Source organism: Mus caroli, chromosome 16 (assembly GCF_900094665.2).
Source record: "Mus caroli chromosome 16, CAROLI_EIJ_v1.1, whole genome shotgun sequence".
In the NCBI taxonomy this organism is placed as follows: domain Eukaryota; kingdom Metazoa; phylum Chordata; class Mammalia; order Rodentia; family Muridae; genus Mus; species Mus caroli.
The window spans coordinates 86442993-86460759 of NC_034585.1; the positions used below are offsets into that span (position 1 = coordinate 86442993).

General features: G+C 45.5%; 2 protein-coding genes across 3 annotated transcripts in view; both read left to right on the forward strand.

Annotated features, from left to right (window-relative positions):
- Positions 1-371: 371 nt before the first annotated feature.
- The window catches only part of Mrps6 (mitochondrial ribosomal protein S6), a 53690-nt gene continuing 36294 nt past the window's right edge, over positions 372-17767 (forward strand). The window contains exons 1-2 of the mRNA XM_021184592.1: positions 372-414; positions 2473-2810. Of these exons, the coding sequence (XP_021040251.1) occupies positions 372-414; positions 2473-2810 (381 nt within the window). The remainder of the gene's footprint in view (positions 415-2472; positions 2811-17767) is intronic.
- The window catches only part of Slc5a3 (solute carrier family 5 member 3), a 30322-nt gene continuing 15206 nt past the window's right edge, over positions 2652-17767 (forward strand). The window contains exon 1 of one of the 2 annotated variants that reach the window (XM_021185280.2): positions 2652-2810. The gene's annotated coding sequence lies outside the window, so the exon portion shown is untranslated. Of the gene's footprint in view, positions 2811-10765; positions 11169-17767 lie in introns of those variants that run through there. The other variant, XM_029470337.1, reaches the window with a different exon arrangement.

A 17767-nucleotide genomic window follows, 5' to 3' on the forward strand; every position in this document is an offset into this window, starting at 1 on the left:
TTCGGATACTGTTGGAGACATGCGGTTGAAGAGAACGGGAAGAATGACAAGCTGAGAGGGCAGCTGGGCTAAGGAAAGTGAAAACAGACCTGCAGAGCTTTGAGGGGAGAAGGAAGAAGGAGAAGAGAGTTTAGTTGAGTTGCTGGAGACACAACTACAGTCATCTGGAGTACTGTGGGTCAAGCGGTAGCTGGGTTAAGTGTGCAAGTCCAGAATCCTGTCTGATCTGGGGCAAGTGAGAGAAGCTCTGTTAGGCCTCGTATTCTCCCTGGGTAATGGCAGAGGTTACGATATCCAAGTTTATGGTCAGACATGAATATTAATACATGAAAAGCACTTACAATGCTTCCTGGCTCACAACGAATGCCAAAATGTTAGGTCTGGTGATGATGGTCAGCTATCTTGAGAATTATGGTGAGAAGCTCAAGGTCAAATCTCTCCTTACACAGTAGTAGAAGATGAGATGGCAAGGTGATGAACTGACCAGAGCACCCTGGATTTCAACTTCTGCCTTTCTTCTCTCTTCCTATGACTCCTCAGAAAGCTTTACTTGAAAATTAGCCAAAAATCTCTGGCCAATAAAATCTTACGTATCTACCGTATTAGATATTTTCCCCCAAGATCCTAAAAGATCAATAAATGAAATACTATAGAAATGGCTTATGATTCTACATGCTTACCAAACAGTATATGTAGTTTAAAATTATTTTTGATAAATTTCAATTTGCATCAGCATTAATTTTAACCATAAAATTAACGAAGCCATAGCCACTTATTCAAAACTCTGAAAGGGGCGGGGGACTTGGGATCGCTGATTTCTTTTCCACGTTAAATAAATAATGGGATGAGTCTGTGGGTGGCCAACAGCTTGGGAGGGTTGTGGGGTGCTGTCTGCCCTGAGGCATTGTTCAGTCAGGCTGATTTCCTCACCCCATTTGTCTAGAGAACTAGGACTTCACTGGTCCCTGGGTATCAGGGAAAAGCTGTGGTGCAGTCCAGGCTGGTCAGCTCAGGGTGCTGCTTGGTGTTTGGCTTGGCTCAACCATGTGAGACTCTTATCTTCACATTCCTAAACTAGGCCACAGGAAGGACAGTTGAAGTGGGATGTCACACAGATCTGGAATTCTCGTCTCAATGTCCAGAAATTCTTTCTTCCTTCTGTGTTTTTTTTTTTTTTTTTTTTTTTGTAGCATGCTACTTAAAAACAAAAACCAACCAACCAACCAACCAAAACAAACTAAAAAGACCCCCAACAACAACCAAAACAAAAGAAAACAAACAAACAAACAAATCCAACCAACCAGGTGTGTGGCTGATGCTAAGTAGGTGGTTTTGTAGTTTGAGTTGAAGGGCACAGGACAAACCTTGAAATGTTAATGAAAATGTTAAAAACCCAGGTATCCTAGGTTGTATTCAAAACCATAATCTTCTGTGGAGATTGGACTGTGGAGGAGGTGACAAAGATAGTCTCCATTTGTGCTTTACAAAGATGTCCAACGCCACTGAGTAAGACCAACATCTTGGCCTGTAAGATGGGGGATGGGGTGGGGTTCATAAGTGGGGGCAGCCAAACTATTCTCCAGACATTCTGGACACAAATTTCCTTTCCACGCGTTTGTGTATGACCTTGGACTAATTAAATTATCCTTGCATTTTTCTGTTTGCTAATACCTAAAATAGGGCGAGTCGTACAATTTGCTTCACAGAGCTAAAGTGAGAACAAACAGCCCCAGTGTCGTGCCTGCTACAGACAGTAAGCCCTCTGTAAATGACCGTATTATTAGAGCACTTTAAAGTCACAAGAACATTTCACTTAAAGACCCTTTTAACTGGGGTAAGGTGGGAGCAGAAGACAACCATTGCAGCGGAATTAGTGCCTTCCAGAGCTAAGAAACAGGAGCAGGGGCGGAAGGAGGGGAGTCCCGAGTTAGCTCTATATGTGCGTGTACGTGTGTGTGTGTGTGTGTGTGTGTGTGTGTGTTTGTGCGCGGGGGAGTGCTGAACCTGGAACCCTCTGCGAAGCCCCTTCTTACTCCTGTGTTTCAGGGAACCCTTAGGTTCCTTTACCTGAAAAGCAAGGGTAATATATTTAAAGAATAACTGGCGAGAGTCGAAGCATTAACCTGCTTCTGGGTCAGGCTAGGCACACACAGCAAATGCCTACATAGCCCTTCGGTTCCAGGCTTGTTTCTTTGCGGCTTGGTGCAGCAGTCACTCCTTAGCACCCCGCCTTCCTCCCTGGAGACGCGGGCGAGGGGCACACAGCAGCCAGACCGCATCGCACCGCACCGCGGCGCACGCGCACACGCTCGCCTAGCACCCGGGAAGGGAAGGTGGGCGGGGAGGCCTGGAAAGTTCCACCGGGTTCCAGAGCCCAAGGTTGGTAGGCGCGGAGGCGGCGGGGAGCGGGTGCGTGCCGAGCGAGGAGACGGCCTCCCACGGGCTGCTCGAGACCGTGTCCACGCTCCGCAGGCTCGGGGGACACAGACACGGCCCGGGAGGGCAGGCAGGCAGCCGTTGAGGTGCAAGTGCAAGGCGCCCTCCGGGAGAGGGGCGGGGCGGAGCCGGGTGGGCGGGGCTCTCGGTGGGCGGGGCGAGCCGTCTGCGCAGCTGCGGGAGCCTTTAAACCCGGCCTCGCGGGGTCGCACGGTGCTTTCGCCGCCCGGGAGCTGACCGGCCGCGTCCCCCTCTCGTCTTCCTCTGCGCCCCGCGTCCCCGCCCTCGCGACCCCGGCTCTCCTGGACTCGGCGCGGCCATCCCGGGCGATGCCCCGCTACGAGTTGGCTTTGATTCTGAAAGCCATGCGGCGGGTAAGTGACCTTCCCTCAGACCGAGTTCCCGCGCGGGCGCGCCCCGCTGCCTCTAGGCCTCCCAGTCCCGCGTGTCCTGCCTGCTGGACACCGGGTCCTCTCGCGCGGTGCGCGGGGAGGTCGCGGGCGCAAAGTGGGGGGGGGTGGCGCGTGGGTCGGGCGCCCGGCGCGGCCGCGTGCGCGCGGGAGGCGGGGGGTGTGTGTGCCCGCGCGTGTGCGCGGTCGCGGGAGGGGGTGTGCCGAGCAGGCGGCGGGCCAGGGGGCGGGGCGGGCCTCGGACCCCGGCTCTCCGGAGTCCGATGGAAGGACTGCGGGAGGACACACGCGCGAGAACCCAGGCCGGCCCCGCTCTGCGCCCACGCGTCGAGAAGCTGCTCGTCGTCCCCGCCGGCCGCTCGTCCCGATCGCCTGCCCTCAGCGTCTGCGATCAGTTACAGCCTTCCTCCAAAGCCCGCCAGTGTCGGCTGTGTACCCACGCACTTGTCACCGCTGTCACACCAAAAAAAAAAAAAAAATCTTTTGACCTTTCTTTTTCTGACTCCAGCGGAAATCCTGCTCCGGGTGCCCTTAGCCCCGTTTTATTCATCCAAGTTGTGGCCTTGCTTGTGTTTCCGAAGACATGCCTTCCCCCAGCTTTTGATTGATCTGGAGGTAGGGACTTTCAGGTTTGGAGGGATGATAAACCACCAGCAGCCGGGTCACGGACTGGGGTCGGCGGCCGGCGGAGGCAGCTATGTTCTGAGTCAGTCAGTCGTCGCTGAAATCCCCATTCTTCTGAGAGAATTCGGTAATGTAGTGTGCTTTCACGCACTCTCCTTCCCTAGCAGGTACAGTTTAAAAGAAAACAAAAGCAACCGTTGTGCCTTTTCTGAGCGTTGGAAGCAGCTTTCTTCTAGCCCTGGGCATGTAGGCTTTGGGTCAATTTCAAGCAGTGGCTTCAGTTTGAATCAACTTAAGCCAGGGGTCACGGGGCTAGGCTCTGGAACAGCTAACAGTCAGGCAGCAGGAGGAGATTGTTAGGTGTGCCTTGTACAGGGTTGGCTTGGAAAGGACACCAGAGCCACCTGATGGTCCAGAAGTTTGTGCCCCCAAGCTTACTGACTCCCTCGCTCCGGGAGAACGTTGTCTCACCTCTTGGTAAAGTACTTCATCTACCTTCCTTCCTCTTTGGGTTTTACAGCGTTAAAAGAATAGGAACAACAGAGGGGTCTGGGTTGAGAAAGTATTAAAAAGGGACTGTTTCTGATTAAATGGAAATTACTTAAGCCTCCTTTTATACTTTTTTAGGTAATGTTAGAAACTGAAAAAATGTGACCACCAAGATTCATTCCCTCAAGGTGTGAGGTAGCAGTGGGACCCTTTGCACTCCTTTGAATGAGAGACTCTTGCTTAGCATGGCTGCCTAGTACATTGGCTAAATGTATTTTACCATGATGTGGATATGTGTTCACTCTGATTCAAAAGTTGGGTGTAACCTGCTCAAAATCTTGGCCTGAGGGTAGGTTCAGAGCACCTTAGAGAAGAGTGAAGACGGAAGAGAGGCGCTTAAACATAGTGTGGAAGATGTGTGAAGATCTTTACAGACCCAAAGAAACTAGATAAAATGACAAACCTCGGTTTTTAGTTCTGACTTTGAGAAGGTTGTAAACAAGTAAAGATGTGCAGAGTCTAGACATTTTTTTTTTTTTTTTTGCTTTCAGCTTTAGAAAACTGAATTCTTACAGGGTGTGTACTTGTGGGTGTAAAGGAAAATGCACTTTGTTTTAATAGAAAATGGCACAGTGGTTTGCACACCTAGAGCAGGCTTTTGGAAAGCCACAGTTCCAGCCTAGGACAGTTAGCTTTTGTAAACAGAGTTCTGAGATGCATGTTGGATACCTGATAGTGCACCCTTCCATGTGACGGTATTCTCCCTCCTTCCTCTCCTCCAAGAGCCTTGTGTTCCAGGGCTGGGAGTAAGCAATCGCTGAAGCAGAAAAGGGAGTTGAGAGACTGCAGTCTCCTAGAGACCCTGCCTCCTACCCAGCATTGTACTCTTGTTTCTCCCATGCCTACAAAGCAGTCTTGGTTTGTCTTCCCTATTGTGACTCTTACTTTATTTTACTGTCCTTGACCTCAGGCTTGACTTACTTCAATTGAGCTTTTAGAGTTTAAATGTAAAGACACATGTTGACATAGCATAGTGAGTGCCTTTGTAGCAGATTGCCTGTGAGAGTTCTCAGGCTGAGACCTCAGGATAGAAGTTCTAAAAATTCTAGGGCTGTCTCCTCACTCTGCAGTTGGCATGATTCTCACGAGCCCTTGTTTTTGATGCATTTAGAGGTTTGTGTGTTTACAGGTGCAGACCACAGTCCTCAAGATTGTGCACTTAGATTTTAATGCTATTTCAAAGTCGTAATTCTGTATTCTCTAGCATAAAAACTTGAGGAGTACGGTAGAGTGGCACGTTGGATGTGAGTTGGACTCTGAGGGTGCTGACAAGCCGTGGGAAAGGTAGTAGCTTAGGGCCAACAGCCTTAGGTGCCTTCCTGGGAGAGCTGCTGACACTGGCTGACACTGGAAGCTCCTATCCAGGCTTCTAATGGCTTCAGGAGAGAAAACAGGAAGGGCAGAGCTGCAGAGGGAACACCAAGCCGCAGATGCCAGCAGTGTCTTCTCACAAGCATTGCCTGTGGGGGAGTGAGCGCAGGCTGCTCTCCACCTCTGCCCGCCTGCTCACTCGCTCAGGAGGACTTTGAGGTGGTTGAGGGAGGGCTGGTGAGGCTGGGAATACTTGATGCGCTGCCTCTCTTGAGCTGGACGTCACTCTGCAGTTTCTTTCTCCTTAGAGCTATGGGTTCAAATGGATAAAGCCACACCCAGCCCTAAAGGACTTCATAGGTTTGGTTTTTAATACTTGAAGTGGGTGTAGAAGAAGAATCTGTGCAGTAGGTAACTATTGTTCGGTTACATAATTCCGAGCACTTTGTTAGGCCTGACCCTTTGGTCAGATGATTGGTCACTGATGGGGTGGATTTGTGACAGCCCCGAGGAAATATTTCTTGAAATCATGTCATTATTACTCAAGAGTCGTTGTGTGTGAATGGTTGAAATAACACCTAGTTTAATTACTAAATGGCTGAATGTACAGTAAGATAGCATTTGTATGTCCTTTTGTATGTAGGGATTTTTAAAACTAGGAATCGCACGCAGGGCGTGGTGGTACATGTCCGTGGTCACAGCACTTGGTAGTGGAGCCACGGAGATGAGTAATACAGTGTCTTCCCTGCCTGGAATACATAAGAACCTGTTTGCAGAGAGCAACAGCAATGCTCCAGGAGGGGTAAAGGACATAGCTCGCTCATTAAACCTTAAGCTTTGTTTTATACTCTCCATTTTTAATTTTAGTAAAAAGCAGAGTGTAGTTTACAGTAGGTCACTAAAGTGGTGTGCAGGTTAAGTTCTATGGCATACTGTGACGTTGCTACAGAAGACTGTGTTGGTAATTGTAGGATGCAGAAGGCACTGATCTTCTACAGCCTAGCTGCTGAAGAGTTTCATATGCTTTCTTTCACCCTGGCCTCTCTGATAGCACAGCCTGGCTGTGTTTTGAGATGTTCTAGAGCTGTGTCCAAGAAATTCTTGAAGTAATACTAGAAAGGATAGCTTTTCAGAACTCCCAGATGGGGTTGGCTTGACAACCTTTGATAAGTAGGACACGGTGAGATTTCTGTTGTTGTTGATGTAGAAGTTCAGGTGGAAGTGTCCAGCTGTCAGGTGATCCTATCAGTCATTTTCTTGGTTTTTTGGGCCCGACCATTATAGCTTAGCTTGTATCTTTGATGATTGCTCTTTGTGCTGTGCTTGAAGCTACACACTTAAAAGAGCTTTGTGAACAATTTTGTACTTTGATTTGGCATTAAAGTTCTCTTGGGTTACAGCTCACTACAGCCGAAGGTGATAGAAGGAGTCTTGTGCCTGCCCTTGAGCTGCAGCTAAGGAACAAGGATGGCGTGGGGTAAGGAGTCCTTCCTGTCAGACATGGTTTGTAGATCTGACACTGCTGTCAGAGACCACACTCTACCCCAGCTGCACTCAGGCCGCATTACTAACGTCTGCTGTAGAGTTAAAGCCTAGGCCGGATTTACATGGAGGTTTCTACTTGATCTTTTCAGTGTAAAATCACCTTAAAATAGTCTACAGCACTGAGAGCTGACCTGTAAAGTAATACTTCCCACGATGTGCTATTGCTTGTCATATTTAGTAGATGAGCTTTGGGACACAGAAGTCTGTCTGGACATGGGGTCAGGGATGAGAGGAGAGAGGAGGATGTATGTCTGGTTATTGATGTGTAAAAGCCAGTGGCAGCTGATTTAATAGGAAGACTTTCTAGTTGACTGAGTCACTGGCTTTGTACTAGAATTTGTTTATAATATTCTCATGAGTTTATACAAAAGAAAAGGGTATCTCCTTTTTAAAAAAGTAATATTAATGTTTATGAGTACATTGCAGCTGTCTTCAGACACATCAGCAGAGGGCACCAGATCCCATCACAGATGGTTGTGAGCCACCGTGGGGTTGCTGGGAATTGAGCTCAGGACCTCTGAAAGAGCAGTCAGTGTTCTTTACCACTGAGCCATCTCTCCAGCCCAGGGGTATCTCCTTTTAATATTTCATTCGAGGCCATTTTGTTAAACCATCAGATTTGTTGTAAAACATGTAATTATCTTTGTCTAGGGAAGTCAGATTTAAGGAGTTAATCAAATAAATGCCTGGTAGGTTATTAATTTGCATAAAAGGAAAACTTGTAGGCAGTCAGCTGGTCCCTCCTATTCTTCCATTGCTCTGAAGTAGAGTCTACACTGGCTCACCTGCCACTCACCCTTTCTCCACCATGTCCTGAGAAACAGTTTTACATTTCATGGTTGAGAAAAATGAGCTATATTTTGTGGCTCTGTGGAAATAAGAAAAGTAAGGTTGTATGACCCTTTTTGCTTTATCATCTAGTTCTTCACAGGATGGACACTGTCCAGGCTCAACATTTCTCTTAGCTTTTCATGACTTGTGCTGTTTTCTGACTTTCCTACTGTGATCCTTCCCTCTTTGCAGTATTTCACATTTGACACACAGGTGAGGTGTGGTTTGTGAGTCAAGCCCCCACACTGGCTTTTCCCTCTGCTTGTTGTAGGCTCTTAGATAACACCTTGGCATTGCCAGCTCAGTATTGTTCAAAACGTAATGGATTGTGGTTCCCAGAATCACATGTTAGTGCTTTGTAACTTCTGTTTCTGTTGCCTCAGACTGAAAACTTTGTGTTATTGAGGTCTCGGGCATGTGCTTTCTGCCTTAGATGAACATTCTTAGATTCTTGACGTTTTTTCAGCGGTTTCTTTGGATGCTGAGAACTATTCACTGAGAATAGTTAGTACTCATAATTTATTGGAGTGCAAGTTCTTGAGATATTTTAACGAATCTGAGATGAATTTTCATAAGGAAGTAGTATCGTGTACATTGGGTATCTGATAGTTCATGGTGGTTGATCGTGTGAATGCTTGGTGAGTTGGGGTATACTCTTCACAGAGGAGAGTGAAGTGTGGTATCATGATGGTCTCTGGGACAATTCCAAACTGGTCTTTTCTAACACCATGACTTAATTTCCTGTGTTCTTCAATCAACACACTGAATAACAGAATTGTGCATCTCTGTGTCTACCGTTCCCTTTTATTTTCTTCATGCATGTATCGCATTGTTCCTCTATGGGATCTCTCCCCTTTCTGCATTACCGTCCTATTTCCATGAAAGCCTTCAAGTTCCTTTCAGCTTACTTGTTACCTTAAACAGGTATCAAGGACCTGCATTGTTAATAGTGTAGATAGATGTGGGTATTCCCAATGTGTGCACTGTATTTTATCATCCTCATGGGGTACTTTCTACGCTGTACTAAAAGCTAATTGGTTAATGTGTCTTACCTGCTGTGTTAGGTTGTAGTTCTTTAGGGTCAGTTATGTTTCAGTTTTGTCTTTTCCTGTGCTGTGCATAACAGGTGTTCGCAGCTGCCTTTGAGAATTACAACTATTTCTGTAGAGTAGGTTTTGATAGGATATAGCATGGTGACCCTCTGTGCCATATCAAGTCTGTGAGTTTCCTGGGACTGTGTGTTGTATTCTGCCCAAAAGTTCCACTGATTTCCAAGATGATTTTGTAGTAGAAAAGTCTTTTTTTTAATGGTATTTTACATTTCATATAAATGGACTGAAATAAATGCAAGCTTTATTCAGAAAACCAAGTTGGAGTCTTTGGAGACTCAGGAGAAGCTCAGGAGAAGGGGGGACAGTGGGCTCGAGTCTGTGTACTGTGTGGATTGCTTTACAGAAGCGTTCTACTGTCAGGAAGCGGGCTGGGAATTGTAGATGCTGCATTTGTAGATATGGCTGGCACAGCTTCAACAAAGAGACTGTCATCATCTCCATTCTCCAAGGGCTTGGTCTCATGTTAAGGTTGACCAATAGACATACAGCTTATGTGTTAAAACATTTACGGTATGTAGGGATGGTCTGATCAGATGTGGTGACTGGGAATGAAGAGACGTGCTTCAGTATGTGCTTTGACTCTGTTTTCTAAACAGGCAAACAAACATACAATTCCAAATAAAGAGGTTAGCTGCTCTGGTAGGATCAATAAGAACTGGCAGTGGAGAGACCTGGAAGGTTCTTCAGAGGCTGATAGAACTTGCACTTCCAAGAAGATTTCTAAGCATTTTACACTCTCAGTTTCTCATTTCTGAATGAGGATGATCCTTACTGGAAGGCCTTTGAAGGGGAAGTGGGTATCCAGTGTGGCTCCAGAACAGCTTCTGAATGCATTACCTCATTTCCATTGATCCTTTACTGTTGATGCTTCACAAGGTAAACTATATATATATATATATATATATATATATATATATATATATATATATGCTATTATATCAACATCCAACCCTGAAACACAGCTCTTGCCCCGTGCGATTAGTGTGGTTGGTGCAGGTCACTCCGTTTTAAAATATTATAATGCTCGCCGCCCATTTTCTCTCTTGCTTCCTTGTAGAAATCAGGTTTTAGAGGAAATCCGGTTCTCAGAGTGTTGGCACCATGGGCCAGATGAGGTGTGTCGATGTCGAGATGAGCTAGCACTCTCGTTTTGTAACTTCTGAGTTAGTTCATTGGATTTAAGTGGCTGTCCCAATCCTCTCTGGGCATTCATATGGACACAGTTCACCTTGATTATTTTTCAGTGGTTTATAACGGACTAATTACCTACTCAGTAAACATGAAACATGTTCAGTTTATAAAAAATAACAATAAAAAAAGTCAAACTAAAATCCCTGTTTATTTCCCAGTTTGAGATTGTTGGACTATGTGAGGCCATTTAGGCTGAAGTGTGCAAGAGAGGCTTTCAAGGTGCACATAGCTAAGAGCCTGACCGTGTGAGCTGTGAGGGACGGCGTGGTCAGCTTACGCTTCTTTATTTGTTGGCTTATGTTGAGCATGCTTAGCTTGGGTTTTTGTTTCTCTTTTGTCTTTTTACATCCCTGTCCAGGTAGAGTTTCCACTGTGTTACCAGGCTGGCCTCTGATCCATGTCATCCTCCTGCCTCGGCTTCCTGTGCATGGCTTTGACAGGGGTAAGCCACTGTACCCTGCTCACCAGGCCTGCTTGATTTCTCCCATTTTATTAATTTCTTAGGGGTTAGAAATAGCGCTTCCAGGGCTGGTGAGATGGCTCAGTGGGTAAGAACACCTGACTGCTCTTCCGAAGGTCTGGAGTTCAAATCCCAGCAACCACATGGTGGCTCACAACCATCTGTAACGAGATCTGACTCCCTCTTCTGGAGTGTCTGAAGACAGCTACAGTGTACTTACATATAATAAATCAATCAATCAATCAATCTTTAAAAAAAAAAAAAAAAAGAAATAGCGCTTCCAGGCAGGGATGCTTTGTCTGGAAAATGATGTGCTTGGCCAGGGTCTACGTAGGAAGAAGGTGATTGTTAACCTGTGATCCTCAGAATATAGCATTAGGAAAAACAGTGAGCTTAGTCGAGACTGGGGACTTAAATTTTATTTGTGACCAGGCTCTGTTTCTGTAACGTAGGGACCATTTTAGTACCTCAACTAATCTTTTCTTTTTGTCTTTCTCCCCTTACCCTGCTCCAGATACCTGACATCATTGCAGATCTGAAACCTCAGGCCCAGGTTCTTGTGAACATAGCTGTCCTGTCGGCTACGTTTCAGTCGACTTGTTTGGCTCTCCTTTCCCTAATCATTTCTTCTGTGATTACTGGGTCCCTGCTAAGGGAGTCTTTACTCAGTTTTTGAATACTCAAGAGATTGGTGCTTAGGTAAGAACTTAAGGAAAACTGGAAGTGAAAGCACAAAGGTAACTGAGTATCTCCTGGGTGCTCAGGCTTCAGACCCTGGGCCTTAGCTGCCTTCCTCCCAGAATCAGCAGGAGTCTGTTTTGGCTTTGTTTGGATTTCACTTTGGAAAAACGGTCTCCTCGACATCTATTCTGGCCATTAAATTCTTTCATTTTCCCAGGTGCTGCATCGGGAGCCAGATTGCTGTGTGTGTAGCCCGGAGTGTAGGGCTGTGGATGCTCAGTGCTGGGACCAGGTTCCCGCCAGGAGTGTGCAGTTCTTGTTTCTGTTAGAAAAGTACAGGAATGGCTAACGTCCAATAAGTGCATTGCAGATGGAAACATCCAGTGGGTACTGGTTTTGATTCAGTTTTAAGGTGGGTTTCAGTAGGTGAGTTAAAGTGCAATTTGAGCCCAGGCTCTGTGCCTGGCAGTGTTTCCTAGCGAGAGGAGCTTTTGCTCCTGTGTGCCTTTTCCGTTGCCTGACCTTGTTGAGGCAGTGGTCCAGTCTAGGTGGTTTGGACTGTGTCTCTTTTGTTGGGGCACTGCTTGTCTGCTGATTGTTAGCTGTTTCTAGAGAGCACCTGAATGGACTTTGTGATCTCGAAACTGTAAGTCATCAAGGTTCTGACAGGGACAGCCCAAGCCTGAGGACTTGGAGCACTTCTGGTCTCACAACAATGCCACTTTCATGTGTGGACCAAGTAAGTTTTTATTTTTGTTTTTTTGTTGTGTCCCCCCCCCCCCAAATTCAATCTGTATGAGAAAAAGAGTGAAGAAACTTGAGACTTTCTCTTAATGTCATTTTTTTATTGTTGTTATTAAATATTTTCCCTGACTAGGATGAAATCACTGGAAGTCACTTCTAAAGTTTCCAAGATCTGCTCTTCTGATTTCTAAAGGACAATGGTTCTGAAACTTTGAATTTCTAGACTCTTTTCTTGTTTTACCTGAAATAGAAGAGGAAGGCCTCCTGCATTCATCGTTTGCAGCAGCATACTTGTTTTGTGCTGATTTATTCAGGATACTGCTAAATTATTCTGTTTCTGGTCTTAGTTTTGTATCTTGAAGAAAAATTCTCTTTTTCTTAGGGGAAGTTAGGACACAGCTAAACTGGCTTCTTAGGAGAGTTAGAGACTGGTTTATTACGAAGATGCTGTGGTTACGGTGTCGGTCTCATCACATGGGGAAAGAGAAGCCATGTAGTAAGTGTTTTAGGAAAAGGTTTTCTAGAAACAAAACAGGAACCAAGTATGTTGAACACACACACACACACACACACACACACACACACACACACCCCTATACTCCTGTGAAGGTGAGCTCTAAGTTGACCTGGTTGAGTTTTACTGCTTTGAGCCATATGGTCGTTAGCCTTAGAGAGGGATAGATGCTCACGGTGTAGTGATGCCCAGCCTGGATGATTGCTGGAGTAAAGACTGTGTGTGTGAATGTGTACTTGAGGTGTGCTTCTCCTGCACTGTGGATTCTTCACCATCTTGAAGATTAGTGTGATTTACATTACAACCACAACGAAGAAGAAAAAGAATAGGAGGAGGACGAGAAAAAAAGGGAGTGTTCAGCATCACAGAGCTCACCAGGCGAGGCAGTCTGAAGTGGGAGCCATGCCTCTATTGATTATCTAATAGTTACTATAGTTTAGTCAAAGTGCTTTTGTGTTGAAGAATGTAGTTTACATCTATTTGGTACCAATAGGAGGTGCCAGCCAGTATTACCTTGTATTTTAGGAATGCTCTGGTTAATAAACAGTGTTCATGGGGTTCAAGGTTCAGGTTCTAACAGGAGACACTAGGAAATGTTTGTATAAAGAAACATGAATGGAAAAGAGGAAGAGAATGTGCGAAGGTCCATTATTATAGTTAGGGTGATCAGGTCAGATGGAAACGTAGTAGATGAGCTGAGGCAGTACCTGGAGCCTGAGGAGGTCTTGATGGAGTTGTAGCAATACATTCCCAGTTCAGATGGTGACAACTACTGCTGGTACTGATACAAAGCCTTGCTTGAAAGAGTTGGCAGCGCGGAATTGTTTAGTGCTTTTTCCATTCACCTTGGCTATCGTGTTATTTCAGTTGTTCCCGAACTTGTGACCAAGAAAATCTTGAACTTCTTTCTCTTCTAGGTCCACAACCCAAGTGTATGTAGCATGTGCCACCATGTCTGGTTTATACTGTCCTGGGCATTGAACCTCAGGCTTCTTGCATGCTTCTCAATGAGCTGCATCCTCAGCATCTCCACAACTCTTTAATTTGATAACCTGTCTGATGTTGCCTTGGGGTGCATATTCCCACATTTTATAGGTGTGAGAAGGTTTAGGCATCACTCAGCTCTAATAGATCCACCAACATGTCAGTCTTATGGTGTCTCTACTTCTGTTACCTGTTTTTGAAGTGTATTTTATACTTTCTTTAACCCTTAAAATTTTAAACTGTTACAGAACAGTTGATCTGATAGTCTACTGCATAGTTTTCATCACAAGCTGTTAGAATCATCTCTGTTTTTAATCTAAGATCTGAGTGATGTGCTTAATTTTAGTTAAAAAAAATGTAGTAAGTCAAGGATCACGCTTTTCGGTGTTTGGTTTCCTTGGGCAGTTGTACAGACTTTCAAGAATGCCATTGGTGCTTTGCATAGTCCACGGCTCACCTGGGGTTTTCTGCGGTTCTTCCTGGTGGTTAGAGGCAGATTCGTAGGACTGATCACAGGGATGTCACAGCTTGGTGGCGGGAGCTCTGCCAGTGTCCTTTGTTGGGGAAATTAAGCAGTTACCTGGTTTTGGTGACCCATGTTGGATAACTCCATGGCAAGTGGCACCTCCTTTCCTTTTATAACAGGTGACATCTGGAATAATAGACTTGGAAGTGGACATTTTGTTCTTTAGCAGTTATCTGCTGACTTTTGTATCTGAATCAAATACAAAATGCTGGAAGACTTTAGATTAAAAGCAGAAGCAAAGATGACTGACTACAGCACTTCTCCTGTAACCAGAAGACGTTTACTGTGTAGCTCTTTAAGCACAGCCACCTTACGTCTGGTGCTGTCTCTATACGGCCTTTACTCCAGTCTGGATCTGAACACGTCTCACAGGTTATACTTTCCTCCTGTCTCACAGGCTGTAACCATAGTGAGTCTGCTGTCTCTGCAGTGCTCTTTTAGTTTAAGTCCACATAGGTTTTGGAAGGTAGTGGGTAGGAATTTGAGTACGTGAGGCTGTACATGTGTGTGGAGGACTGTGGCGTTGATGGTCATGCTGCATTCCATTATAAGCCTGACATATCAGCAAATGCATGCCATCCATTTTAAAGCTTACCACCAGCCTTTGTCCATTACTGCAGGTGCATTGCTGTGCAGGACAGGTGTGGGTTGCAAATGTTGTTTCTCCTTTCTTGCATCAACTAGTTGATACATACTCATTTCTGTGTTTTCCTGAAGAATACTACAAAAGAATGCAACTCTGTACCCATACATAGAGAGGGTGTTCCTGTACTTTGGTGATCCTTAACACTCCTCAGTTCTTGCTTGTTTTTAGTCTTAACTGGGGCTCAGACCCAGGGCTCTGTACACGCTAGGCTGGTGCTGTACCACTGACCTGCACCCCCAGCGTCTTGGTGTTCTTATCTATGAATTGGGGATAATTGCATCTACTCCTTGAGTTTCTGTGAGGATTGGAGCAGTTTCTCCGTGTACTGTATGTAACAGTACCGCTTGGTGTTTGCTCAGCGCTGGTAGCGCTGGTAGCGCTGGTGCAGGAGCCTTTTCATGTGAGCTGTAACTTGGTGAGTGTTACCTAGTGTGTGGGCGGTTCCGGAGTAAGTACCAACACTGATGATTATTATAGTCAGTGAAGCAACTCAGATCTGTTGGAGAGGTGGCGAAGGGCAGAGTTCTTTGTAAGTTAGCAGCAGCAGGAAGCCTGGGCTTGTGTTTGTGTGGCTTGAGCTTAGGGGATCGCTGCTTGCCTTTCTTAGAGTGAGTAGGAGCAATCATCTGAGAAGACAAACACAAAGCAACACAGAGAACAGTAAATGTGAAACCTGTTCCAAGGGGAACTAGGACAGACAAGGGGGCTGCTGGAGGGGTATAGAGGGGCAGGTGGCATCCCCAGATACATTTCTATCTCAACAAATGACGGCCCGCCATTCTACATGCACTTATTTGTAGCTGCTTGAAATTGAGGGAGGGAAGTGTGCTGTCCTTCTAGCCCTCTTAAGTCTGCCGTCTCACACTGCCTACGGTGCTTGTTGATTGTGCAGGAGACCTGACTTCAGCATTCTCAGTGCCGTACTTGTGAATGAAATAGACATTGGAGGGCTTGCTTAGGGTGGTGTCCAGTTGCTGGTTGTGTGATGTGTATTGGATAGTAATGTGGAAGGCAGGCAGGCAGGCAGGCAGGCAGGAGGGGTTGAGGTGGACGGGGAACAGACCCTGAAGTGGAGAATAGTGCCCGTCTACAGTGTGGAATCACACGAGTCATTGTATGTGTTAGGCAACAATGATACCCACTACATGGACCTCAATCTTTTTAAATGTCACTTTCTCCACATACTCACTTACATGTGAGTGCACTTAAATACTTGAGTTGGATTTTGTTACATGTGCTCTTTGCGGTGTTCTGTTCATATTCTCAGTGTGTTGCCATGAGGATGTTCTGGCCACTCAGAATCGTGTCTTTTGAGCTGGTCTTTACTCAACCTGGGCTGGCCTCAAGCTTGTGGTCCTTCTGCTTCAGCCTTGCAAGGACTACAGGGGTATGCTGGCATGCCTAGCCTGCCAACACATTTTTAAACATGTATGATGTGTGGAGGTTGGTTTGTTTGTTTAAATCTATCATTAGTTTAAATCTATCATTGCCTGTCAGCACAGAAAGACCTTTTCTTTGAAGGCAGTAATATTGCATTGCAGTTATGGGCAGAAGCAATGTAGACACTGATGTGATACAGATTCCATCTTACACACACCTAGATTCTGGGACATGTTAACTCTTGGTTTTCTCAGGTGTAAAATGATCACAATAACTGTCTTTATGATGATCATGAGGGTTTTAAACTTTTCAGTTTTAACTCCTAACATTGTACTCATGGTTAACTGAAACCCATATCAGTCATATTAAGAAAAGTCCCTTTCGCTTTTAAGTGTCTCTGGTAAACTGTGTTACGTCTGCATTCTGCCTCTCGATAAGTAAAATTAGAAAGTAGCCATGTGAGTACTTAATACTTTGCCTCAAGGATCATTAATTATTCCACTCACAGAATTTTCATTATTGGACTTTGACTCAAGATGACATCAAGTGAAAATGTAAGAGAAGTCTAAGATGACGTAAGTTTTGGTGTTTCCTCAAAAGAGTGATGTAAATTGATGGAGTGGTAGGGAACCTCTTTAAGACATTTGCAAGTGAATTGGACACTGAATACATTGTCTAATTTTATCCACTTGTTCTGTATGTAAAGAACATTTTCGAAGGCCCTAAAACCCCTTGCACACGGACAGGTAAATCTGAAAGGGCAGAGTCCTCACTCCCGGTGTGTTCAGGCTGGAGAGAGTGATGGAGCAGAGCCACCACCCTGCTGTGGGGGTCGGGGGGGGGGGGACAGGATCCAGAACTTTCTCTATGTTGGTTATGCCCCTATGATCTAGGCAGTGGCTGCATATCATACTTGACGTTCACAGAGATAGATTGTCATTACGAAGTGACAGATCTTCAAGTCCTGCTCTTCAGAGAGGCACTCTTTCCTGCTCTACTAAAGGACTTGCACCTCTGTCTGCGTAGCCCATACCTACTGCTTTGCTGGATCGTGCAATCTGGTGTTAAACTGTGTTGTTTGTGGCTTGGCAGTGGAGACAAAGGAAGCCTCGGGTGTGCTCATGGAACACTGAGGTGATTGCAAGAGACTTCCAGAGGACCCTTTTGTGAGCCTTCAGTGACCAGGTGCTGAGTATTTTTCATTTCTGTTACTTACTACACAGTCTTGACTTACTAGGCCTACCACTGTCAGTGCTGAGGCCCTGTGTAGGTTACCCCAAAGCTAAGGACAGCACAGTTGGTCACTTTTAGGGTCAACATGATCAATTCCTGCGGTTCTCAGCCTTACTAATGTTGCAGCCCTTAATACAGTTCCTCATGTTGTAGTGACCCCAACCATAAAATTGTTTTTGGTGCTACTTCATAACTGTGACTTTGCTACTATTATAAAACATAAATGCCTGATATGCAGGATGGCCTTAGGTGACGCACGTGAAAGGACTGCTTGAGGGGTTGCTACCCACAGGTTGAGAACCACTACTTGATGCCTTGTTACTTCACATGTACCTTGAAATTGCAACAGGAGCCCAAACTGAGCTCTGTGCCTATTTCCCTTGTTGCCTGTTTGGTTTTTATGACATGTGGCTTTTCTTTTTAGACATATGCACCCTGGATTTTATAGATTGTTACAAATAATTTCCTGGTTTGGCATATAAATAAAATAGTTACCCTCTATGTCATACTTGTGTCTTTAACGCCTAAAGGAGTTCATAGTTGATGGGTCTCACCTTCTTTTCTTGTTGGTCAGACACAGCACCATGTGC